At 55.4% G+C, this 26,323-nt stretch overlaps 1 protein-coding gene across 3 annotated transcripts in view; it reads right to left on the reverse strand.

The window, feature by feature from the left end:
* Positions 1-12,359: 12,359 nt before the first annotated feature.
* The window catches only part of STK40 (serine/threonine kinase 40), a 48,593-nt gene continuing 34,629 nt past the window's right edge, over positions 12,360-26,323 (reverse strand). For all 3 annotated transcript variants that reach the window (XM_025379758.1, XM_025379751.1, XM_025379741.1), the window contains exons 7-11: positions 21,321-21,436; positions 16,845-16,989; positions 16,587-16,706; positions 16,091-16,175; positions 12,360-14,711 (exon numbers count right to left, since the gene is read on the reverse strand). In XM_025379758.1, coding sequence (XP_025235543.1) covers positions 14,493-14,711; positions 16,091-16,175; positions 16,587-16,706; positions 16,845-16,989; positions 21,321-21,436 — 685 coding nt within the window. In that variant the 3' untranslated portion in view covers positions 12,360-14,492. The remainder of the gene's footprint in view (positions 14,712-16,090; positions 16,176-16,586; positions 16,707-16,844; positions 16,990-21,320; positions 21,437-26,323) is intronic.

Below are 26,323 nucleotides of genomic sequence, written 5' to 3' on the forward strand. Positions count from 1 at the left end.
GGATTACAAGTGTGAGCCATCGTGCCAGCCAATAGTATATTTTCATAGTGGTTTCATTATATTAGATATTATAAGTAATCAAGAGGTGATTTAAAGTATACAGGAGGATGTGTGTAGGTTAAATGCAAATACTGAACCAATTTATTTTACATCAAGGACTTGAGGATCCTCGGATTTTGGTGTCTATGGGAGGGAGCCAATCCCTTGAGAATACCAAGGGACAGGGTTTTTTTTGTTTTTTGTTTTGTTTTGTTTTGTTTTTTTTGAGACAGAGTCTAGCTCTGCCGCCCAGGCTGGAGTGCAGTGGCGCGATCTCAGCTCACTGTAAGCTCCGCCTCCCGGGTCCAGGCCATTCTCCTGCCTCAGCCTCCCGAGTAGCTTGGATTACAGGCAATTGCCACCATGCCTGGCTAATTTTTTGTATTTTTAGTAGAGACAGGGTTTCACTGTGTTGGCCAGGATGGTCTCCATCTCCTGACCTCATGATCCGCCCGCCTCAGCCTCCCAAAGTGCAGGGATTACAGGCGTGAGCCACCACGCCCGGCCCTGAGGGACAGTTTTAATGGGAATTTAACAATAAACAGAACAGACACAAATCCTTGCCCCCATGGAGCTGACACTAAATTGGAGAAACAACAGAAGATAATCTCAGATGCTTCTAAGTGCTGGGGGGGTGACAGGATAGGATAACATGATGGAAAACACCTGGGGGTGGCTCTCACCGGGACATCCACAGTGAGACCTGAATCCTAAGGAGGGAGCAGTTGTGCCAGGATCTGGGGAGAGTGTCTGGGCAGGAGTAAGAGCGTGCTTGGGATACCTCCCTCCAAGAGCAGAAAGCCATGTAGATGGTGTGTGGGTGCAGGGGAGAGTGGCAGGGGCTGCCCATGCAGGGACTCGCTGGCCTTGCTGATGAACTTTGCCCAGGCTGGAGTACAAAGGCTCGATCTCACTGCAACTTCTGCCTCCCGGATTCAAGCGATTCTCCTGCCTCAGCCTCCCGAGTAGCTGGGATTACAGGCATGCACAACCGAACCCTGCTAATTTTGTATTTTTAGTAAAGATAGGGTTTCTCCATGTTGGTCAGGCTGGTTTCAAACTTCCGACCTCTGGTGATCTGCCCACCTTGGCGTCCAAAGTGCTGGGATTACAAGTGTGAGCCACCGTGCCTGGGTGCTTGGTTTTTAGTGTAAGTGTGGTGGGGAGCCCCTGGAGCATTGAGCAGGGGAGTGTCATGGTCCTGTGACACATTTTGGAAAGATCCCTGTGGTGGTTCAGTGTAGGGTGGGCCACTGTGGGCAAGAAGGGGAGCAGGGAGGGTAGTGAGCAGGCTGGCAGCTGTCCAAGCCTCACGGGGCCAGTGGAGAGGCGAGAGGGCTCAGACTCAGGTGGTGTTCTGAAGGGAGTTCCTGCACTGGACTTGGACGTGAGGGAGAGCGGAGTTTAGAACACTTTCATACTGGGCTGGGGCACCTGAGGAAAGCCCATGTGGGAAGCAGGTTTGGGGGAAGTCAGTCTCACTGTAGATAGGTTAGACTTGAGATGCCCATTAGATATCCAGGTGCAGGTGTTGGCAAGGCAAGTAGAACCCCCAGGAATCTGGCTGGAAATGATATTTGAGAGTCCTTACCACATAACATGGATTTACCACCCCAGAAGTGGATGAGACCCACCTGGGCTAAGGGGGCAGAGAGAGAAGGGTCTGAAGCTCAAGCCCATTGAGGGGTCTCCTGGAGGTGAAGTCAGCAAGGAAAGACCAGTGAAGTAGAAGGAGAAACAGGCCAGAACAGGGACATGATTAGCCAAGTGTGATCGGGCTGAGAGGTGAAGATGAGGCCAGAATTTGCACACTGTTTTGGCCGAGATTTGAAGACCGTCAGCAATATTGAGTTTCTGTGGGTTGTATTCCTATTTCTTCAAGAGATGTATGTCACTGACTGTTTGCACAGGTAGCTTATTTATGTGCAGCATTGCTGGGAGTGCATGAGCATGTTTAATGCCTGCCATCCACGGAAATATCGGTGTGTGCTATAGGGTGCTTGTATGACCGCATGTGTTGTGTGCCTCAGTTCGTGTGGCACATACCTGTGTCTGTGAGAGTCCACGTGTGTGCTCTTCTATGTGCAGTCTAAAATTTTGGATCTGTTTCTGTCAAGCTGTTTGCATGCACCTCTGTGCTATGCAGCTCTCTGTATCTCTGCCTGCAGGCAAAATTGTGTTTGTGTCTGGGTTGGTATGTGACATATGTGTTTGGAGTGCGTCAGGTATGACTCAGCCCTAGTGGAGCAGGATGAGGGTTGAGATGGTTGCTGGCTGCTTCAAAGAGAGGGACGCACATTAACCAGAGTGCTGTCTTCCCCAAGGGCTTGCTGTGGCCAAGCCAGGCCAGGTGGGAGAAGCAGCAGCCTTGCCCTGGAGGGTTTTGAGAAGCGCTGCTCCTGGAGGACCTGGGGAAGGTGCCTGAAACCTTTGGCCAATGTGGCTGTCCCCACGGTCCACATGCCCTCCCCACCCCCTGCCTACCTGCTTGACTGCCTGCTGCTCCCCAGCCCACCAGCCTGTCTGTGGGTCAGCCCAGCCACCTGCTTCGGATCTCTCTGCAGGTGTGTCACCTGCTGTTCTGGCCCTCATCCCTACTATCCACCTGCCCATCTCCTCCCTACCTCCTCGCTGCCTGTCTGCCCAGGACTTACCTGCTGTCTGCTCACCCACCTGCTTGTTGACTGCTATCTGCCTGTGAGACTAGAGATTTGTCACCTTGGAAAGCACGGAGAGTGCTCCTAAGATGAAACACGGGAAGGACAGGCCTTGATGGAAGGTCGGGGGGCTGAGAGATCCAGAGCCTATGGGAGGGGCCTTGGGAGTGCTGGCATATTCAGGACCCGGTGCAAACCCAAGCACAGCTCTGCTCCTGGCCCCAGTGGCCAAACTGAAGTCTGGCCATGTCTTTTCTGCCATTGACATGGGCCTCACCCAACCATGGGGATAGGTCTTGGATGGAGGGAAGATGGGGACTCACCAGGGGCCTCCTGAGTCCTTTGAGTGTCCCCATGACCCCAGCACTGGGACAGCTGCTGGAAAGAGGATACTGGCAAAAATTTGCTACATGAACAATAATAGGCCCGGTGTGGTGGCTCATGTCTATAATCCCAGCACTTTGGGAGGCTGAGGTGGGCAGATCACTTAAGTCCAGGAGTTTGAGACCAGCCAGCCTGGGCAACATGGCGAAACCCCGCTTCTATAGAAAACGACAAAAATTAGCTGGACACGGTGGCGCACACCTATAGTTCCTGCTACTCAGGAGGCTAAGGTCGGAGGGTCGCTTGAGCCCAGGAGATCAAGGCTACGGTGAGCCGTGATTGTGCCACTCTACTCCAGCCTGGATGACAGAGGAAGACCCTGTCTCAAAACAAAACAGCAACAACAAGAAAACAATAATAGGGACATTGAGTACCCTTTCTGGCACCTGGCACTCTGCCAAATGCTGGGCACGCTCCGAGCCTTCAGTCTTCCCAGTAATCCTGTGCATTTTATAGCATGGCTCCCGTTTGCCAAGAGAGAAGTGAGGCTCCGCGAGGTTAAGCAGTGCCTGTGGAGTCACATGGCTGCAAGTAGTGGCCTGGACTGGACTGCAGAGTCCATGCTCACCACCACTTTCCACGGGGCAACTCTAGCCCATGATTCTCCACCCCTCAGACCCAAAGCTGCCTTTTCATAATGCTTGCTGTTGCTCCCTTTATGCTTCTGAAATGAAATTTACGGCTAATATACCAACCTTTATATCTAATTAAAATTCATCCAATGGTTTTTTGGTCCTTATTAGTATATAAGAAATACAAGGTAATGATAGTGTGTTTGTGAAGTGCCCAATTGCTGGGGAAGCTCTGTGCACAGACTGACACTGGAGTGTGGTGGTGTCAGCGTCTGAAACGATGAACTCTTGGTAAACTTCTGAACACAATGAAGTGCACGTTTCCTCCTCTTTACACAGTAGTTGCATTCCTGGAAAATTCAGTGTATACTAGAATGCATACACTTTGTGTTTATATGCAAAATGGAGTTAGAGCCTTGGCTCTGGTCATTAAAAACAAGCCTTTCACTTACGTCGTGCAGGATGTAGAATCTGCCTTCCTTCCAGGGCTGTCTGGAGTCCCTGGCGTCACCCTTGTAACTGCCAGTCATTGTGGTGACCAGTCGCCTCATCCCCTTCCCCCACAGTGGCCACAACAGTAAAGATTCCCGCCCTCATTCATGGAGCTCAGCGTTTGAACGGGGGAGACGGGCATGATCGATAATTGGCTATATGTCAGGTTGTGATGAACACAATGAAAACAAAAAACGAGTAAGGGGTTAGAGAAGACCAGGTGGACAGGTGAGGGAAGGCCTCTCTGAGGAGGTGGTATTTTGAGCAGTCACCTCAGTGAGGGAGGGAGTCACGGAAATACCTGGAAGAAGAGCCTTCAAGAAAGAATCACCGGTGCAGAGTGTTAGGGTCATCCTGACCAGACTGTTCCCCTCCTTTCCCATGGGTCTTACAATACAGTCCTTTGTGACCTCCACACAGCTCCCCCAGGGCTAAAGGCAACCTCCCTGCCGCCCTGCACTGACCCTTCCAGTAACTGTTTGTCCAGACAACTTCAGCTGAACTGGCAGACAGTTCCAGGATGCAGTCAGAACACCTGCTAACGAAAGCTGGCAAGAACATCTGGGACTACAGGCGCCCGCCACCACACCCGGCTAATTTTTTGTATTTTTAGTAGAGATGGGGTTTCACCATGTTAGCCAGGATAGTCTCGATCTCCTGACCTCTTGATCCGCCTGCCTCGGCCTCCCAAAGTGCTGGGATTACAGGCATGAGCCACCGCGCCCGGCCTAATTCTGATATCTCTTCACCAATCCTTCCGTATCGGTGCGCACCCCCAGTACCTGCTCCTTCGCCCTTATTTCTCCTCCCCCCATCTATTCACCTCACTAAGAGACGTAACCTCAAACTGTCGTATATGTTCTGTTACTTGCTCCCAAGGGGCCTTCGACTCTCCCTCCATCCCTACGCATCGGCTCAGAGGAACACTTCCAGGGGAGGGCCGGCAAGTGGACTTCACCCACATATGCCTCCCGTCAAAAAAACCAAGTATCTTCTTAGCGTCATAGATACCTTCTCAGGTTGGGTAGAAGCATTTCCTACCCCGTTGGCAAAAGCTGCAGAAGTCTCTCAAATTCTTATAACAGAAATCATCCCCAGACTTGTTCTGTCTCAGTCCATACAATCAGACAATGGCCCTAGCTTTATCTCTCAAATCACCCAACAAGTCTCTCAGGCCTTGGTGTCCAGTGGCGCCTCCATATCCCATACCGACCCCAGTCATCCAGAAAAGTCGCAAGGGCAAATGGAATTCTCAAGACTCCGTTAACCAAAATAACTCGCTCTTGAAGTAAAAAAACCATGGACCTCCCTTTTTTTTTTTTTTTTTTTTTTTTTTNGGCGCCTCCATATCCCATACCGACCCCAGTCATCCAGAAAAGTCGCAAGGGCAAATGGAATTCTCAAGACTCCGTTAACCAAAATAACTCGCTCTTGAAGTAAAAAAACCATGGCCCTCCCTTTTTTTTTTTTTTTTTTTTTTTTTGAGACGGAGTCTCGCTATGTCGCCCAGGCTGGAGTGCAGTGGCGGGATCTCAGCTCACTGCAAGCTCCGCCTCCCGGGTTCACGCCATTCTCCTGCCTCAGCCTCCCGAGTAGCTGAGACTACAGGCGCCCGCCACCTCGCCCGGCTAGCTTTTTTTTGTATTTTTTAGTAGAGACGGGGTTTCACCCTGTTAGCCAGGATGGTCTCGATCTCCTAACCTTGTGATCCGCCCGTCTCGGCCTCCCAAAGTGCTGGGATTACAGGCTTGAGCCACCGCGCCCGGCCGGACCTCCCTTTTACCCATAGCACTGGCCCGCATCACAGCCAGTCCAAAAGCCCCCTCCTTCCTCAGTCCATTTGCATTCATGTATGGACGCCCTTTCCTCTTACAAAACATATCCCCAGTAACTCTCGATTAGAATACCTCCCAGCACTCTCCCTCATCCGTCATCTCTTCCGCCAGCAAGCTGACCAGGCCCTTCCAAAACCCCACCGGGGCCCCACCGACCAAACTCTCCTCCCAGGAGAATATGTCTTCCTAAAAACCCTCACTCCAACAAACCTTAAACCAAAGTGGAAGGCCCTTTCCAAGTTCTTCTCACTATCCCCACTGCAGCCAGGCTGTCAGGACGTAACTCTTGGTACCATCTTTCCAGGTTAAAAAGGGCGCCTGCAGCTGACCTGCCACCGACTATTCCCTGTAAATACTGTAACCAGCTGTTCCCTGTAAATACTCCAGCACCCTCCTTGGACCGACCTGACTCAGCCTTACACCCATCCCAGAAGACCCCACCCCCAACCCCCCATGAAACATAACAGGTAAGTTACCACCCCTTACTGTGAAATATCGAAACCCTCATTAATGGAAATCCTTTACTGCGCTGTCCTTATAGTTGCCTCACTTACTCTGCTCTTTGCCATAGGAATATATACTGTAACACCCCCAGGGTGGAACTTTAGCCTCATAAGCCTCCTCATAGCAGAAGAAAGGCCACTAATAAGTGACTGCCCCTCCTAAATGTCCTGCTTTTGCCTGTCTTGCCACTTCACTCTCTTTCTTACCCAGAACAACCCACTCGCACAGCACTCCGTAACTGGGCGACTGATTTCACCTTCCAAAGGGCCCTGTGTGAGTTTAGCCCAGATGAAATCGATTTCTTCACCTTCACTCTTATCCTTTGCCTGCTTAGTCTTCCTTCCCTTCTCCTCCTCACTACCACTCCATCTACAACGAACCATCCAACAGGCACACACAATACTTAACCAAACCAATCCTGACCTCGCACAAAACTGCTGGTTTTGTGTCCGTCCCTCAGAAACCATATCAAAAAATGTCTTCCTGGTCCCACTTCAAGATTGGACCCTCACCAGCACGACACTCCATCCTCGCTATCCACGCTCCGGAGGGGTAAATGCACTTAAAAGTTACAAAACTGACCTCACCCCCTCCACCTCCAGGAACAAAGTTATCTTAGGGGCATTTACATCTGATACCAAATTAGACCAACAGGCACCCCTTTGTATACTGCGTGACCTTCCCTCAGGAACCCCTTTAGGCAGTCTCCCCACAGGCTCATGCAACTACATCCTACAGCTCACCCCGCCTGCTGGTATCCAGGTGCTAACAATATACAGTCCCACTCAAGTACTCAAATTTTCTGGCCCCCCAAAAATCCAAACCACTAATCTCAACACAATAAACTCAGGTTTCTGCATCGATCGACACAAACCCGGTATGACAATTGCAGGATGGACTGCGTGCCCTAGCCCGCGCCCAACCTCCAATTGTCTACAAGCTCAGGTAGCCAGAGCCCCCACTGGGGAACAACTTTTAGTGGACACACAATGTTTCCTCCTACACTGGGAAAACGAAACAGTAGGGCTAGCCAACTAACCTCAACCCGCCCCTTCCAACCACTCACCCGGGCGGCCCTGTCTTCCTCTCTCTCTGGCTGGCAGTCAGAAAACAAAATCCTACAGCCCCTCTTTGCCACAGACCTCCAATTTTGCCTTCCTAGCCAGGGCATATTCTTTCTCTGCGGCACTTCCACCTATCTCTGCTTACCCACTAACTGGATAGGAACCTGCACACTAGTCTTCTTTAGTCCAAAAATAGACATAGCCCCTGCGGATAGACCCCTACCCTTCCACATTCAAACACTATCCCTCAGACACCGAGCTGTAGAGCTCATACCCCTGCTAATAGGGTTAGGCATTACAGCAGCTGCAAGAACTCGAGTTGCAGGAATTGCAGCCTCTACCTATTACTACAAATCCCTATCCAAGGACCCCTCCGATAACACTGATGACCCAGCATCCACCGTATCAACCCTGCAGGCCCAACTAGACTCCCTAGCCGCAAGTAGGCCTTCAAACCCTCAGGGGCCTCGATTTACTTACCGCAGAAAAAGGAGGTCTCTGCCTCTTCCTAGATGAAGAATGCTGCTTCTATTTCAATCAGGCAGGCCTGGTTCAAGATGCAGTTAAAAAATGAAAGGACTGGCCAGGCATGGTAGCTCACGCCTGTAATCCCAGCACTTTGGGAGGCCAAGGTGGGCGGATCAGGAGGTCAGGAGATCAAGACCATCGTATCTAACCCAGTCTCTACTAAAAATACAAAACATTAGCCGGGCATGGTGGTGGGCGCCTGTAGTCCCAGCTACTCAGGAGGCTGAGGCAGGAGAATGGCGTGAACCTGGGAGGCGGAGCTTGCAGTGAGCCGAGATAGCGCCACTGCACTCCAGCCTGGGTGACAGAGCGAGACTCCGTCTCAAAAAAAGAAAAAAAAAAATTAAAGGATTGGGCTCAAAAAATCCAGGAAAACAGCTCTTCCACGTGGCCCCTCCTGGCCCCTGTGGCTGTTCAGCTCCTGGGCCTCCTGGCTACTCCCACTCCCTGTACCCGTCATAATCATTCTCTTTTTCCTAATCTTTGGGTCCAGCCTCTTACATCTCTTTATCCAGTGTTTTTATTTTTATTTTATTTTTATTTTTGTGAGACAGAGTCTCACTCTGGCGCCCAGGCTGGAGTGCAGTGGCGCGATCTCTGCTCACTGCAAGCTCTGCCTCCCGGGTTCACGCCATTCTCCTGCCTCAGCCTCCTGGGTAGCTGGGACTACAGATGCCCGCCACTGCGCCCGGCTAGTTTTTTGTATATTTAGTAGAGACAGGGCTTCACCGTGTTAGCCAGGATGGTCTTGATCTCCTGACCTCGTGATACACCTGCCTCGGCCTCTCAAAGTGCTGGGATTACAGGCGTGAGTCACCGCGCCCGGCCTCTTTTTTTTTTTTTTTTTGAGGCGGAGTCTTCACTCTGTCGCCCAGGCTGGAGTGCAGTGGCACCATCTCGGCTCACTGCAAGCTCCGCCTCCCGGGTTCACGCCATTCTCCTGCCTCAGCCTCCCGAGTAGCTGGGACTACAGGCGCCCGCCACCGCGCCCGGCTAATTTTTTGTATTTTAGTAGAGACGGGGTTTCACCGTGTTAGCCAGGATGGTCTTGATCTCCTGACCTCGTGATCCACCCGCCTCGGCCTCCCAAAGTGCAGGGATTACAGGCGTGAGCCACCGCGCCCGGCCGCGCCCGGCCTCTTTACCCAAGTTTTTACAGAACCGCATCTGAGCCTTCATCCACGGAACCATACAAGACATGATGCTACTCCAAGAATACCAACAATTTCAAAGCCAGAACCAAAACTAACCCCTACCTTCCAGCCTCTCCCCCTAACCACCACTCCCTCTCAGCTAGAAGCAGCCTGATGAGAACAACACCCCCTTTTCTATCATCTATTAAAAGACTGGAATGTTAGGGTCACCCCGACCAGACTGTTCCTCTCCTTTCCCATGGGTCTTACAATACAGTCCTTTGTGACCTCCGCACAGCTCCCCGAAGGCTATCGGCAAACCCCCCGCCACAACTGACCCTTCGAGTACCTGTTTGTCCAGAACACTTCAGCTGAACCGGCAAACGGTTCCAAGATGCGGTCAGAACACCTGCTAACTAAAGCTGGCAAAAACATCTCCAGGAGGCAATCAAGACACCTGCAGTCCAACTCGGTTCACACACCTCGACCCAGTTCCTCGCCCTGTGAAGCCCTGCTGCAGTCTGTAAGTGGGGCTGCCTCCTCTGCCTGTCAAGGAGCAGCCTGGCAGGACAAATAAAAATGGCTTGCCTGACTTTGGGCCTACTCGTCCTTTCTCTCGGCTAACTGTACACAGAGACCGTGCGGTGGAAGCACGCTTGGCTTGTTCAGGAGCAGGAGGCCCGAGCAGCAGGAATAGAGTGAGGGGTGAAGGGCTGGGAAGGTGGGGAGGTACCCAGGTGTGCAGACTCACGGTGTACAGCTTTATAAGCCACACAGACCTTTGGATTTTCTCCTGCGTGGAGTGGAAGCCATCAGAGGGTTGTAAACAGAAGAGGGACACAATCAGGGTTTTTGAAGGCTCACTCTGGCTACCACGTGCTGCCTGGACTGTGGCAGGGGAAGAGTGGGAGACCAGGAGGCCAGAGATGGAGGCTTAGGGTGGCTGCAGTGGAGCTGTGACAAGTGATTAGATTCTGCCTGTGTTCTGAAGGTAGGGCCAGCCGACAGGAGTAGCAGTGGCTTGGACGTGGGGTGTGAGAGAGAAGGACGAGAGGGAGGGAGGGAAGGAGGGATGGAGGGACAGAGAAAGTCAAGGCCAACTTGGCTTCAGAGCCTGAACAATCCAGCCACCAAGACTGTTCCTCACTTCCTTTCCCACTTCCGCTAGTTTGACAGGTCCGGTTTGACTCTTCCCAGGGACACTGGAGACAGGGTGGCTAAAGGGGATGCCAGCTTCTCAGCTGTCATTTGGTTTGACCTTTCAGGGGCACACGAGTGGTCAGTGTGACTGCACTAGTCCCACCCATCCTTCTGGTACTTTCCCCTTCCTTTGCTGCCACAGGGCTCACAGTAAAAACCTGTGAAGGAACAGCAATCCAGGAAGTGCACTTTTTTTGCTTTAAATTGACCAACTCACAGCCAAGAGGTTTAGATCAATAGGCCAAACTGTTCAGGAGTGCCGAGGTGCACCAGGCCCAGACCCAGGTGCTGAGGAGGTAAGGGTGAGCAAAACAAAGCCCTGCCTGCAGGGAGCTTCCTGTCTAGTGCTTTGCTGAATGTAAGTGACACGTGTAGGTGCCCAGGAGGTATCTGTGCCCTGAACAGAGGCTGAACGGGTGGCGGGACAAGAGTGAGGCTGAACAGAGACAAGGTCCAGAGCTGAGAGAGGCACTGGTGGATTGGGAGTGGGGCACCTCCCAGCAGAGCATCCAGGATGGGTAAGGCATGGGCCAAATGTAATGGGCGAAATATTTGGACAGCTGGCTGCTGGGGCAGGTGTGGAACTGTGAGGTGAAGGGAGGAGTGAGGGGCCTGGGGCTATGCTTGGAAGCACTGCAGGGGATTAGCGCGTTCTCATGTCTTGGAGAGGCGCCCCTCTTGCTCTGTGGACCCCTGACTGGGAAGGGGCTCTGCCTGCACAGATCTTGTTCCTTGGGTGGCCTGGGTATAGGCTCCTGGACGCCGAAGTGGGTCCGCGTGGGTACTGTGGTGTGCGGGGAAGGCTGGACACCGAAGTGGGTCCGCGTGGGTGCTGTGGTGTGCCGGGGAAGGCTGGACACCGAAGTGGGTCCGCGTGGGTGCTGTGGTGTGCCGGGGAAGGCTGGACAGCGAAGTGGGTCTGCGTGGGTGCTGTGGTGTGCCGGGGAGGGGCCAGCCTGCCTCTAGCTTTATTGCTAGAATGAAGTGCAATCTGCAAAGTCTAAATTTTTTTCTTTTATTTTTTGAGAAAATTCAAGCAGTTCTCTGCCTCAGCCTCCTGAGTAGCTGGGATTACAGGCACCCGCCACCACACCTGGCTAATTTTTTTTTTTTTTTTTTTTTTTTTAAGACGGAGTCTCGCTCTGTCGCCCAGGCTGGAGTGCAGTGGTGCGATCTCGGCTCACTGCAAGCTCCACCTCCCGGGTTCACGCCATTCTCCTGCCTCAGCCCCCTGAGTAGCTGGGACTACAGGCGCCCGCCACCACGCCCGGCTAATTTTTTGTATTTTTAGTAGAGACGGGGTTTCACTGTGTTAGCCAGGATGGTCTTGAACTCCTGACCTCGTGATCCACCCGCCTCAGCCTCCCAAAGTGCTGGGATTACAGGCATGAACCACTGTGCCCGGCCCAAAGTCTAAATTTAAGCAAAGGAAGGAAGGAAAGAAAGGAAGGAAGGAAGCCTTTGGCTTCCTATTGAGGAGAGGGAGGGGGAGGGTGGAGCAGGAAGAGGCCTGGCTGGGCCTTCTCCTTCCCTGGCTGCCCTGGATAGGGACATGGGCATATGGGCTGTCTGGGGCAACAGGTTCCCCCACCCCAGATGGAGTTCGGCAGAGGTATGATCAATACCCTGCCTAGGATGCCCCGCTACCTCCTGCATGCAAGGTCAGGGGGTGGGCCAAGCCAAGCAGGGAGCTCCCACATGGGCAGTGGGCGGATGCATAGGTCTCAAGAGACTGCTGGGCGCTTCAGGTTCCCCTACCCCCGCCAAGACAGTGGTGCCAGGTGCCACCTGCTGGCTGCAGAGAGCAGGGAGGGGCGCACTCAGAGCTGCAGGAAGCCAGTTGGGAATCCTGCATCACTTGGCTGCGATGGAGGGAGATGGGGCTGGGTTGGGGCTGGAGAGGCCGAGACGCAGGCAGGGAGGGCCAGAACGCAGGAGACACAGGCCACAGTGGTTCCAGATCAGGAAGTTTTATTGCTGACATGCAGGAAGAGTCCCCATGTAGTACAAAAATATGTCTTTATACAAACTTTTTTGTGACTTTTTCCGTTTCTTTACAATAGGACTTCTCTCAGTGTGTGACACCCAGTGAGGGCTAGCCCATCCTCCTCTCCTTTGCTTCACCAGAAATGTAATCAGACACATGGCTTGACCTTGGAAGGGCGCAGTCTGTCTGACAGGGCTTTGCAGACCCGGCGGCTATTGCTTTGGAAAGGAGGAGAAAGACCACGCACGGGCAGCAGCCTGGAGGGGCCGGGTGGGCTGCTGAGCGGGGGCTCTGCCGCAACAGGCCCTGGCCCAGCTTCAGGCCCTCACAGGAGGACAGTCAGGGCTGGGAGCCCTAGGCCGGACTGCATTTCCGCTCCCGCAGGAGACTTTTATGAAATAAATATAGAAAAGAGGGCATCCGCCAGCCCCGCAGCACAAGACCCTGGCCCTCAGTGCTGCACAGCTGAGACAGACGCAGGCTTGCTGCTCAGGGGGAGTAAGTGCTGGGCTCCAGTGGGCTCCCACAGGCCCACTGAGGCAGAGGCATGAGGCGCCCAAGTGCTGGATGGGGCATGGGGAGAAAGGGGCGTGGGCAGCCCTGCTACTGCTGGCAAGAGGTGGCCCCATTTTTTCCAGATGGGGAAACTGAGGCACAAGGAGGTTTGGGAACTTGCCCAAGGTCACTCACAGTGAGTCAGCTTTTTCGGGGGAGGAGAGCAGCTCACACTCTGGGAAACACAGTCACCTCCCCACTGGGGAGCAGGGCCAGGCAGGAGGCGCCGCAGGGCCCATGACTGCTGGAGGGGACCCTCAGCCTCTCTGAGGACATACGGGGGGTAGGCCTCTGGGGAAGGGTCTTTGCTTGGCATCAGGCAGGGCCAAGTCCAGTGAGGGCAAGGGGAGGGGGGCATTCTGGTGAGAACAGCATTTCTGGCAAGACGGGCATCCACTTCAAAATCTCGGCTCAAAAGGGCAGCAGGGCTGTTCTCAAGCCAGGCAGGCAGGCTCCCCCAGTCCCTACGGTTCTCCCGAGTCCCCACCGCCCATGGAGGACCCTTGCTAGGGTCCACTGGGAGAGACACCACATCTATTATGAGGCAAGGGCACAGGAGATGTCCCCACCATCCTCTAAACCCAAGAGTAGGGTAGGGGAGCATACCGGCAGGCCCCCCAACTCACAGCAAGGCCTGCAGCCCAACCCCGGGGCCCCTCTGCATCAGGAGTCCACGTGAGCTTGGTACCACAAGGAAGGATGGAGAAGGGAACAGGTTAACGCGCGTGCACAGCACCTCAGAGAAGCCACTGAGATGGGAGAGAAAGAGCCAGGTCTAGAAAGGCCTCCCATCACCGGCAGCAGAGAGGGACTGGTGGGCTGAAAGGGGACAGGGGCCAGCAGGAGGGGCTTCCCTGCCTGGGGGTGAGGAGGGAGCCCACGTGTGGGCTGTGGACTCCTTGCTGTCCAGCCAGGCTGAGGGCAGGGAGTGGCCATGGGCTGAGCCACCTAGAGATGGGAGAGAAGTTGGTATGGTAAAAAAATAAATATATTTGAGTTCGGCTTAAGATGAGGTGAAGGTTTTCCAAAGCTTGGACTGAGGGGCCTGGGTCAGAAGAAGGAGGATGGAAAGAGGCTGTGGCAGGGGCCTGGGAGAGCAGGGAGAAGGGGACACTCGCTCTGGGGCACGCAGCGAGCTGCACTTTCAGCTTATTTGGACTGTGGGGAGCAGCGCCCCAGGTCAGGTGGTGGCCGCTGGGGAAGGCCCTGGGGCGGGGTGAGTGGGCTCCCTCCTCCTCCCTCTCGCTCAGTCCAGAGACAGCATGGTTAAAGAGACAGAGGTAGATTAAAACATCATGATTAAAAGCAGATTAGTTATCTAGGCTTCTCAGATTTAAAAACCAAACAATCGAGCAATCATCCCAAAAGGTAGCTTCGTGGTACCTCTGCTGACCCCACATGTGACCTGGGCTGTCCCTGTCCCTGCCCTGTCCCTGTTGTGGCCTGGGAGAGTCCAGCACTACAGGGCCCAGCCCTGACAGCTATGCCTTTGGCTGGGGCTGGAAGAGGTGGCAGCAGTGCTGGTGGCCCCGGCTGAGGCTGTTACTTCCGAAGGTAGCGCTGCGCCAGGATGGCCGTGTCCAAGGAGGTCATGGGCTGTGCGTCGTGGCCCAGCCGTCGCACCGGAGGCGCACTGCCGAACTGCCGCTTGGGCACCCAGCTCCGGGCGTCGTGGATGGAGCTCTTCTCCTCGGCCAGCAGCAGCTGCTGCCGCATGTAGTTCTCAAACTCATACTGGGAGCACTCCTCCGTCACCTTCGCCTTTGAGGCCGGGAGAGAGGGAAGGAGCAAGACAAAGATAAACCCAGATGAAGGCAGCGTGGCAGAGGGCAGGCATGAATGCTGGCAGCCTGGCTGCTGCAGTCACCCTTCCAGGCACCACAGCCTCAGGCCTCAAGGCAGACGGCGGGAGTGGCGCTGAGGGCAGGTCCCTGACACCCTCCAGCCAACCAGCACTTGCCTTGCAGGCCACCCTGCGGATCTGGGACTGATGCAGACTCACGCTTCCTAACTCACTGGCTGCGTGAGAGGTCACTTTACGTCAGAAGCCTTAGCTGTCTGGCCTCTCACAAAGGTTCTCTGAGCCCTGAGGCGGCCAATGCATGTCAAGAGGTACGAGCAAGCCCTGGGCTAGGGGCTCAGCACCTGGGGAAGCCACATACACGGGGCCCCATGCTGAGTCCCTGGGGTGGTCCAGGCAGATGGTAACAGAAGCTGAAGTGGTGTCCCCGTGCCAGTCACCACAGAGGACAGCAGGGCTTCAGGATCAGACTTAGGTTCAAGGCTCAGCTCCACTACTTCTAAGCTGTGTGGCTTTGGGAAAGTCCTTACCTCTCTGACCCTCAGCTTCCTTGCTGTAACATGGGGCTAAGGACACAGGCCGCGCAGGCCCACACTGAGGGCTGAACGACGTGCCCTCGGGGTGGGCGCTCACTGTGGGCTAGCCAAACAGCTAAAGGGCGGAAGCTGGAGGTGGGCAGGGCTTGGAACTCTCCGTCCTCGGGGGCCAGGAGGCTCTGGGAGGCTCTCCCAGGCACGGCCCCTCCTGGTCCTACCTACACACTGCTCACTGTGGAGCTCCAAGGTGGGCCAGGGAGGGAAGGTCCTTCCAATATCCAGGGCCCAGCAATGCTGTTGCTCGGCCAAGTCCTGCCCTCCAGGGGGCATCCTAAGATCACCTGCCCGCTGCTGCCTGGTGCCAAGTCTCTGCCCCCACCCTAGGCCCAACACTTTCTCCAGTGCAGGGAATGGGGAGGAAAGAAACAGGGAGAAATGAATCATCTGAAAAATGAAAAGCAGGAAGGGTGAGAGAGAACTCTGACTCACAGGGGCAGAGAAATGTGATGTGGGCAGCAGGAGGAGGGTGAGAGGGCTGGCCTGGGCCACTCAGGCACTGGCTCCAGCTCGGCTGCCCCACAGGCCTCTCTGGCCAAAGATCTCCAGCTACACCAAGCCCAAGGCAGGCCCCAGGCAGCTCAGGCTGAGGACTGAAGTCTCCCTTTCCCACCCCAAGGCTGGGCAAGAAGACCAAGGAAACCCTGTGGACGGTGGGGAGCTGCCACCTCTGCCCTTGCCCTGCCTGCCCCCAGAAGCCTGTCCCTTGGGGCTGGGTAACGGCCCATCTGCCCTCCCCAACTCACCTCCTGGGAGCTATCCACATTGCTCATTTGGTCATCGATGTCAGGAACTACTTGCAAAGGCCCACTCAGAGATGACAGGGACTGCCTGCAGGGAGGCAGACAGGTCAGGCTGGCCCCAGAGAGACCAGGTCCATTGATCCCAGACTTAGCTGGAGTCAGACACACCTGGGTTGTGTTCCTGCCACGAGACTCTGCTTTTCTGAGCCTCAGTTTTCTTATCCATAAAGGGGGACAATTTCTCCTTTACAGGTGGTGGTGAGAATTCAGTGAGGCAATGCCCATCCCCCACTGGCATGGCCTGGGCAGCTATGGCAGCCCATAGTCGCTTAACCGTCAGCTCTGCCTACGCCTTCCTGATCTTGCCCATGCAGAGAATCTGGAAATCGGACTCTAACTGGCAGAGAAGCAGGCTGACTGCAGGCTGCTTTTTCTGGGTAGGATGGGCAGAGGCCCCGAGGACGCGGCCTGGTGCCCGGTGCAGTGCCCGTCCACTTACCACGATGCAATGATGGCACTGAGGGCCTCCAGGACATCGGCAGCAGCCAGGCGCTGCTGGGGGTCAAGGACCAGCAGCTTCCGGATGAGACATACGGTGTTCTCAGAAACCCGTCCATCCCTGAGGCAGGGAGTTGGGAAGGAGGGCTCAGTAGGTGGTGCTGGGTCTGTGGCCAGGATGCCCAGGTTCACTGTGCCATTTCCCTGCCTTGAGCCCATCAGGCTGGCCGCCCCCCGCCCCCTGGGTGGCAGGACTCACTCAGGGATGGTGTACTCGGCAGCCTTGATCTTGCGGAAGAGCTCCTGCGGGATGCTGTCGTAGAAGGGGAACTGGCCATACAGCATGGTGAAGAGCACCACACCCAGGGCCCACATGTCACTGGGCTTGCCACGGTACGGCCGGCCTGCGGGCACACACACCACACTCAGCCTTCAGGCTGCAGCACCACCACGGCTCACCAGCCTGGAATCCCACCCGGGGCCCTCCCTCCACCTGCCACCCTCACTTCCGGTCCCCTCAGAGCCATCCTCTGAGCTCCTGCCTGTGCTCCCCCATCCCCTGTTCCTCAGGATGCACCTCTCCTGACCCCCGAGGAGAGGGCTCACTCTGCACCTGCTCACAGCACCTGCCCTGCCCGGCCAGACGGCAAGCCCCTGGGAGCCAGGCCTGGGTCTGCAGCCCCAGCACCCAGCACAGCAGCTCACAAGCAGGGGGTCAAGAACGTTGGCAAAGCAGGTAACTAGCTGGCTCCAGATGAGCCAGCCACTCCGCCTGTCACCGTCCCCACACCCTGCTGCCTCCTTCACGACCCGGACGACCACTTGCAGAGTCCCCTCCTTTGTCTACTTGTGACTCCCCATCTGCCCTCTAGAAGGGAAGTTCTCAGGTGCAGATGCCTCCCTGCGGTGTTCACTGCTGAGCCCCAGTGCCCAGCATGGACCCAAGTATTTGCCAAATGAAGGATGTCCACTTAATTAACATCGCTGTGAGAGTTTCCTCATCTGTAAAGCAAAAAGGAGCAGACATCTAACCGAGCACCCGCTTTAGGACAGCACTGGAAGAAACACTTTTATTTCACTAACTGCACTCCACGGCTTGAGGACACTGAGGTCCAGTGATCGGCCCTGTCCAAGGCCACATGGCTGTTCAGTGGGCCCACATCTGACCGTCAGGCCCTGCTGCTTGCCTGCTTTCAGGGCAACCTGTCCACCCACCCAGCAGCAATACGGCACCTCCCATGTGCCAGCCATTTTCTGACCCACTCCCCCAAATGCGAAATATGAGGACTACTGGAGCGTTCGAAAGCCCTTGGCCCTGCCCACTCCCTGCGATGCACCCTCCGGTACACCAGCAGGCTGTGGCAGCCTGGACGCCAGAACACAACTTTGTTCTCCGTGGGCGTGGAAGAGATGCTGCTAGGCACCCTAGCGTCATCTCCCTGGGCGCCCAGGGCCCAGTGAAGGGCAAGCAGTTTAACCAGGAGAGGGTGTGCCATGTGGGCATGGCAGTGCCATTACAGGCCTCAGCCTGTGTCTTCAGAAGGTACCACGGCACCTTCAGGATAGCGCTGTTGCCTACCACAGAGGGCTGTTGTGGGGAATAAGCACCTGCCCTGGCTGGTACAGCAGGTAGTTCTGTGGAAGACGAGCTTCTCCCAAGCTCTTTCCAGGCTGTGTCATCCTTGGCTCTTTCCAGCCCCCGGTGCCAAAGAGCAGCTGCGGTGACTGTGTGGCTGACCCCATGGCTGACTCGAGGACAGCCCCCTCTTCCTAGAACTTGCTCCACCAAGTGGGGTCGCCAGTACAGAACTGATTACTTGTGCCACCATTCTTAGCTCTGTATGGCTCCAAAAAAGGTGCTGCCTCTCTTCCCGTGTCTGGAAGATGCTTCCTGCTGAGCTGTCCTGCTGACTTAGGCAGGAAGGATCTGCTTCCAGGACCTGCGGAGGGTTCCCTCAGCCTGAGCCTCTGCCCTGACCTGGACATATGACTGGCCCCTCCCCAGACAAACTTGCTGGGAGCCTGACCAAGGCAGGCAACCTTCCCTGGGCTTTGGCTTCTGAGGGGACACTGCACCTGCAAGCTTCCCCTTCAGCAAATCATCATGCCAGACGGCTCACTGCAAGCTCCGCCTCCCAGGTTCGCGCCATTCTCTTGCCTCAGCCTCTCGAGTAGCTGGGACTACAGGCGCCTGCCACCATACCTGGCTAATATTTTGTATTTTTAGTAGAGACAGGTTTTCACCACGTTAACCAGGATGGTCTCGATCTCCTGACCTCGTGATCCGCCCAACTTGGCCTCCCAAAATGTTGGGATTACAGGAGTAAGGCACGGTGCCCGGCTGATTAAGGGCATTAGTTAATCCCTCAGGTACTACTACTACCATCCCTATTTTATAGATGAAAAAACGGAGGCCCAGAAAGGTCTGTAACTTCCCCAAATTCACACGGTTATTAGCCAGACTATCACCTCCATGAGGGCCAGACCAGGTCTGCCTTTTCACAGCCCCATGCCCCATGCTCATGCTGGGCACATGGAGAACAAATGAAAGGGCAGACCTGGGCCCGAAACCCACATGGTAGGGCTGGTACTTCAGCTTCTAACCCAGGAGGGAGGAAGCTGAAGTCAGAAGGAGATTGGAGGCCGTGATCACACAGCTTGTTCAACAGCAAGGCCAGAATTGAGAACCCATGTCTCTGGTCTCCCAGTCGAAGACTCTTTCTGATTCAGTCAGATCCCTTTGTTTCATCCTCCAAGACTGGCACGAGTCTGGAAGAGCCAGAAGGATAGGCTGCTGGCAACAGCAGGGAGGCCCACAGAGCTTCTGATTGCACATGAAGGCCACTCTAGCCTGGTGCTGTGAGAGAGGAGTCCCAACCAGGGCCAGCCCCCCGTCCGAGCCCTGCAAACAGCCACAGCCCCACTCACAGGCTCGGTGGAGGGAGGAGCCTGGCTCTATCTCCTATAGGGATGCTTTGGGGATTACTGTGGAGGGTGTCAGGCTGTGCTGGGCCATGGGGGTGGTGCCCAGGGAGTTAGGGTATACCCCTGGCACCCAGATCCCTCTAGCAGAGGCTGTGGTGACTCCAACCAAACCCCCAGGTCTCGGGAAAGGTGCTACTGGCTTTGCACATGGGCAGCCCTGGGGACAGGCCTGGCTCTCCAGCAGAAGCAGCAGTTGGGGGAGCCTCCGAGGGAGTTGTAAGTGCTTGTATTACAGCAGCCTGCTCACCAGGACGTGTGTGAAGACCTGGGATGAGGCTGGCTCTGCCACTGCACAGAAAGGGCGCACTCACGTGTGGGGTGGGGATGAAGGATCCTGGAGACAACCCCAAGTTCTCCATGTTGGAGGGATGGGAGCTGGTGTAAGCCCCGGTTCCCTAAAGGATTTGGGCCAAGGACAAGGGGGAAAGGGAAACCAACAGAGTCTATGGTGAAAGAGTTGGGAGCATGGGCTTTAGTGGGAGGCAGCCCTGGGGCTCTGCCTCCATTTTCCAGTTTACTATTTATTAGCTATGACTTTGGAAAAGAGATGTCATCTCTAAGCCTCAATTTCCTCATCTGTGAGAAAAGAACTTAAGATATTGACCTCACAGGATAGCTGTGTGGTTTCAACAGATAATGTGAGTCACGCTCAGCACTGTGTCTGGAACTTGGAAATCAGATCAGTGGGCAGTAACTTTGGGAGTTTTTTTTTTATTTTTTGAGATGAGAGTCTCGCTCTGTTGCCCAGGCTGGAGTGCAGTGGTGCAATCTCAGCTCACTGCAAGCTCCGCCTCCCGGGTTCAAGCGATTCTCCTGCCTTGGCCTCCTAAGTAGCTTGGATTACAGGCAACTGCCACCACGCCCAGCTAATTTCTGTATTTTTAGTAGAGACAGGGTTTTACCATATTGGCCAGGCTCGTCTCGAACTCCTGACCTTGTGATCCACCCGCCACAGCCTCCCAAAGTGCTGGGATTACAGGCATGAGCCACTGCGCCCGGCCCGTGAGTCATTTATTTGTTTTGTGTATTATCTGTCTCAACCCCACTAGAAAGTCAGCTCCATGAAGGCAACGATGTTTGTCTACTTTGTTCACTGTCATCTCCAAAGTGTCTAGAACAGAGCTTTGGGCCTGGGTGGCCCTCAGCAAATAGTAACAGAATGAGTGAACAAAGACAGGGAGTGAGGGCTCTGAAATGCAAACTCACAGTGGCACGCGCAGTTGAGAACTGTTCAATGGCTTCCACTCGCACTTGAAGTAAGGGATGACGTCTCTTAACGAGGCCTACGCCAGACCTTGCCTGCTCTGGCCCCTGCACACCTCTCTGGCTTCCCCTTGAACCAGGCTCACTTCTGAGCAGCTTGAAATTGCTCCAATGTGCTGTGCTGCCTCTGGGACCCTCCGCCTCAGCCCAGTCACACACACCCAGGGAATTCCTAGTTCCCCTTAAGATCATAGCTTAACTGTTACCTTGTGGGGAAAGTCCTGCAAGCACCCTTCATCCACGCTCACAGCAATCCCGTTCCTCCCTAGCACTAATCTCAGAGGAATTAAACATGCATTCGTGTTATCGTTACGTCTTCCACCTCCAACAGACCAAACATTTTGTATGGGGAGTGACAGTACTGGTCTGGGCCCCCAGTGAAGCGCCAGCACCTTGCCCAGGGCCTGCCCACAGATTTGCTGAGTGGATTGTCACAGAGCCTGGCTGTACTGAGCTTGGAGGCCCACTGCCTGGCACACACACGTACCACTGAGCACGTCAGGACTGATGTAGGCAGGGCTGCCCCTCTGGTCCTTCAGAAGGTCCCCCTCGCTCACCAGATGCTTCCCGAGGCAGAAGTTGGTGATGGTTATCCGATGTGTCCTAGGAATGGGAGACAGAGAGTGAACAAACCTCAGTGTCTATAGCAACGGGCACAAGACACATAGGCAGGGCACACCTCACTGGGCCAGTCCCTGATCCTGAACAGCAGGAGGTGGGCTTCTCGCCAGAGGGCGAAACAGCTGCCCCAACCCCCTCTCCAGGGAGCAGAGGAATCAGGCCCCAGACTTTTCTGGCCACCAGCCGAGCTGTCCTAGCAGGGATTGGCTTCTCTCCCAGGTCCTGAGTGTTGCACAGGCCATCCCCGGACCTGCTGCCCTGGATGAATCTCGGGGTACAGCATAGGGCTTAGAACAACTTTCAGAGATTTCCCAAAAACAGCCTCGTGTCATATTCTAGACTGGGAGTGACCAGAGATTTAGTTCAATTTCCTCATTCACACATGAGGAAAAGGCAGGCCAGCAGAGATGAGTGACTCCACCTTGGGAGGTGACCCCAGGGTGGCCCCAGCCGCCCCCACACCACGAAGTCTGTCAGGTCACTGTCTCACTTGGCCCCACAACCACTGCAGAGGAAGAAACTGACAGTGGCCAGTGAGGGGGATTTTCTCACTGTCCGGTTTCAGATGATACAACAAAGGCACAGGGAAGTGAAAGGACTTGGCCAAGGTCATGCAGCTGGTGAGCAGAACGGCAGGATCCAAGCCCAGGTCTGCGAGGTCCCAGAGCTGCGCACACAACTGACAGCTTCCTCATGCCCAGATGTGTCCCTGGGCAGGGCCCCAGGCCCTGAATGACTTTTCCTTCTGTTCCATCAAAACTGACTCATCCCTTACCTTGTACTTGTGACTCTGCCCTGGCTAGAACATCACAGACTCTCCCTCTGAAAGGCGTGGGGCAGAGCAGCTTTGGGCTCTGATCCTTTGGAGAAAACTCACATGTGGACAAAAGGAAGTGCCCTGAGAGGACCTTGCACCACACCGGAGGCTGGGAGTGGGGGCAGGCCCTGTCTAAGAGGCCCGGGAAAGGCTTCCTGGCCCACGGGGGCAGGCAACGAGGAAGGGTGCCTCTCTGCCCAACTGCCCTGCTGCTGTGTTGGCTGGCTGGGTGGAAAAGCTAGGGGGAAAAGCTGGGAGGACAGCAGGAAGGAAAGCTCCATGGGGGCCTTGGGCTGCCTCTCACTACCATCAACTCTCAGAGCTCTCAGAGGCACAGCGCACGCGTGGCTGCTGGTGGATTTCCCCAGGAGCTGCGTCCAGGAGGTTCTGAGAGCCCTCAGCAATCTTGGGGAATTCTGCTGGCAAAGGCCTTGATGCAAAACAAAGGTTAGTCTGTCCTCTGGATTCCTCACGGAAACGCCGAGTCCAGGGCCTACACAGGCCTGCCCTGTCAGCTGCCATAGGAATCTGACTGGTGACCCACGGGCGGCTAGAGCCTGAGCGCACAGGTGAAGGGTCACTGCGAAGGGTCACATGCATGTCAAGGAGTGGACTGCTCTAGCTCTGAAGCTCCAGTGCCGCTGCCCTGAATATAGGACTGCTCAGGCCTCTTGTCCAGAAGGTTCCCACAGAGCAGAGGCACTCCTGGTTAGAGATGGCTGCGGAAGCTGCAAATGTATCCTGTGGGTCTCTGAGGCTCAAGACGCTGGGAGGAGGACAGCTCAGGAGACAGTACGGTGGGTTTGGGAGTCAGGTTCCTAGTACTGGCTCTGCCACATCCTTGCTGTGTGAATCTCTTGCTAAACCTCCATTTCCTCATGTGTACAACAGTGAAATCCTAGCACCAAACTCCAGAACTGGGTTAGGATTCAGCAAGATAAGACAATCTCACGGACAGCACTTAGTCCAGTGCCTGGCAAATAGTAGCAGCTGGTGGTTGGCACACCTGGTGGGAAAGATTCTGTCTTGGAGGCGGCAGGGGAGAGGTGCCATGGTGTGACAACAGGCCTGGGACAGCACGTGCCAGTGTGGCTGAGCTTTCAACTCAACACTGCTGGTGGGACTTTCCCGCCCTCTGCCAGGGCACGAGCAGGCACAGCTGAGGCTCTGCAGGGCTGAGCGGCAGGAGCACTGGAGTCTCTCCACAGGAAGCGGCACGGGCAGCTCCAAGGCCTCCTGAGGTTTGGCAATGCTCCCCTGCCCCGCCACCACCACCCAAGCAGGAGGTGCACAGCTCCCTGGGAGTCCCACACGTCCTAGTCTGGCCCTGACAGGAGGGGGCAAGGGCAGAGTGGGACAGAGGGACGGGACGTGTGTCAGCAGGATTGGCTCTGAGTGAGTCACGCTTTAGCTATGGCCCTTTGGGCTGCCACAGTGTTTTTCTCCTTTTCTAGGAACTTGGTATGTTGCCTGCCTACCAAAAAGAAAGGAGGAAGCAGAAAGACCCCACAGCACCTCGCATAACCCCAGAAGAGGATTTCGAATTTCGATCCTTTTAAAATCCAAAGCGGGATGAACTTGTCCTTGCAGCTGCCTTGCCAACACCTCCCCTGTCTGCTCCTTGGGAGCGCTCTGCTCTGCTGAGAAGGCCTCCAGTTGGCCCGCCTGCTGCTCCAGTGGAGGCAGAGCCTGGCATGACGGGCGGGAAGGGGCTGGAGTGGGCTAGAGCTCCTTCAGGTCAACTCTCAACGGAACGAGGTGACAGTGGGGCCCCAGAGCAGAGGATGTGGCAGAGGACACACACAGAGCAGTGAGTCTCGCTGCACCACACCACCCTGCCGCTCTGGAGCGCCCATGACTCAAGTGCAAGGCAGCCAGAACCTCTGTCTGGTTCTGGGTGTGAGTGAGGCGTCGGCATTCTGCACCCTGAGGAGCAGGCACGCACACTCACAGCAGAGCTGCTACAGCCACGCCGGTGTCTGCAGGGTGGTGCGACCCCTTGACTACACTCCCAGGACCAAGGAGGCCTGCAAAAGTGAGAGTTGGAAGCAAATCCCCCAGCGACACAGAGGGGCCAGGAGTGCTGGTGTGGTTAGCAGGCATGAGCCCGGCACGTTCCCATGACAACCCCGCGATGCTCATTTAGAGCCAATGAATGGCTGTTGTGGAAGGCCTGGGAGCTCTCTAGTCCAGCTGGAGGAGACATGGGCTCTGTGGCCAGATGGATTTAGGTGCCCCAAAATTATGCCCTCTTTGTGAACAGTGAGCCTGTAGTCCACAGCAAGATGGGACTGGCCCAAAGCCCCAGAGAGGGCCAGGGGAAGGGGCAGGACCCAATTTCCCAACTCTAGGACAACTGGCTCTCCACAGTCCAGGGCTGGTTTAGTCGGGGCTCCCTACCACCTCCTCTCATGGTGCAGAGCTATGGCTAGGGGACCGCTGGGCCCTCACCAGGGGTGTCCTCGTTGGCCGCTCAACATGCAGCAGGCCTCATTTCCAGAGACGTGAGCCCACGGGTCCTGTTCTCCTGTCTCTCAGCCACAGGCTCTCCAGTCCTGGCTGGATTAGCACTGGGGTGTGCTTGTGATGCGCCAAAGCCCATCATATTAGGTAGCCTCACATCCACTTATTTGCATCTCAGGCCAGTCTTCCCAGGAAGCCAGGATGACCTTGACTTTCAGAGATGAGGAAATGGAAGCTCAGAGAAGTGCTTGGTACCTCAATAAATGAATTCAATCAATAAGTAACCAAACGAACACACTCTCACGGTCTCCAAGATGACGAAGAGCTGGCACTGGGAAGTGAGCCAGGTCTGACCCCCATGTCCGTGCTGCTTCCGTCCTCTCCAACTCACTCACTCAGCCAGTCCAGGGTTTAAGCAGCCCTGGAATTTCCTGTTTCCCTCCCTTCCCCCTGCAGAGTATAGCAGGGCAAGGTTCTCATCCCTTCACTTTCTCAGTCTGGCAAATCCCAACTCATCCTTCGCGAATCGACTCAGGCAGCAGCCACTGTCCCTCCACATGCCCCTTGCCCTCTGCATGCTGCTCCTCCACACATGATACCATCTTCTGGTCAGTACCCCATCAGATGGTAGGCTCCAGAGGGTAGTGGTGGCACTGAGAGTTTCTGTCTGCAGCCCCAGCACCAGGTGGTGCTAGTCGAAGGATGGAGAAGGCTTAGCTGCTGAGATGCACAGCACCGTCCCGATGGCCTCTCAGGCTGGAGCTGTGGGTCTGGAGCCCCCAGCAGTAACTCGCCATCAGCTGAGATGGGGCACAAGGTAATGCCCCCTCCCCGGAGGCCAGCTTTCAGGCAGCTTCTTTTCCTCTGACCACTGTGGCTTTGGCCCCTTTAGAGGACAGTGGGCCTCGGGCCCCTCCTGGGCTGGGCTGGTACAGCCACATCATGGAATGAATCACCCACAACAATTCTGCTGTGAGATTCGGGCTGCCTTTGTAAGCCCTCCAACCTGCTCCATGCCGAATTGAGAGGTGAGGGAGGGAGGCTCAGGAAGAACGGCTGGGGGCGGGGCAGGGTGGGGCAGATGCGCCCTTCTCAGCCCCGCATTTCCAGGATGGTGGTAGTCCACAGAGTGGGCCCACTTCCTGCCGGTCCTGGGTCCCTACATGGTTGGTGGTCCCTCCAACATGGTGAGACAGTGGTAGCACTGTCCCAGATCACTCCAAAGAGGCCCAGGACCCTCTGCTGAGGTGGGATGACAACCTGAAACCAGGGCCGCGCTTGGTCTCCCTCTGCTGCTGGTTCACCAACAATGTTGGGGTGGGCCGCCTGATCACCTCCAAGTCTAAGGCATGCTCTTCCTGCTGCTGAGAGAGCTAGTCACATTTTACAGGTAACTACTCACAGCTGCATCCCTCTCCAGGAGGCTCTCTTAGCCAAAAGCAGCTGCCTCGCCTAAGGGAGTGCCCCTCCCTATGGACAGCAGACATTCAGTGACTGCTGGGGGGGAGGGGCACAAAGGCCATGCGCAGGCCATCTGCAGGGCCATCCCACTCTCAAGTTTTTCAGGCTGAGGCCCTGCTGGGACTTCA

Source organism: Theropithecus gelada, chromosome 1 (genome assembly GCF_003255815.1).
Source record: "Theropithecus gelada isolate Dixy chromosome 1, Tgel_1.0, whole genome shotgun sequence".
NCBI classification, from domain to species: Eukaryota; Metazoa; Chordata; class Mammalia; order Primates; family Cercopithecidae; genus Theropithecus; species Theropithecus gelada.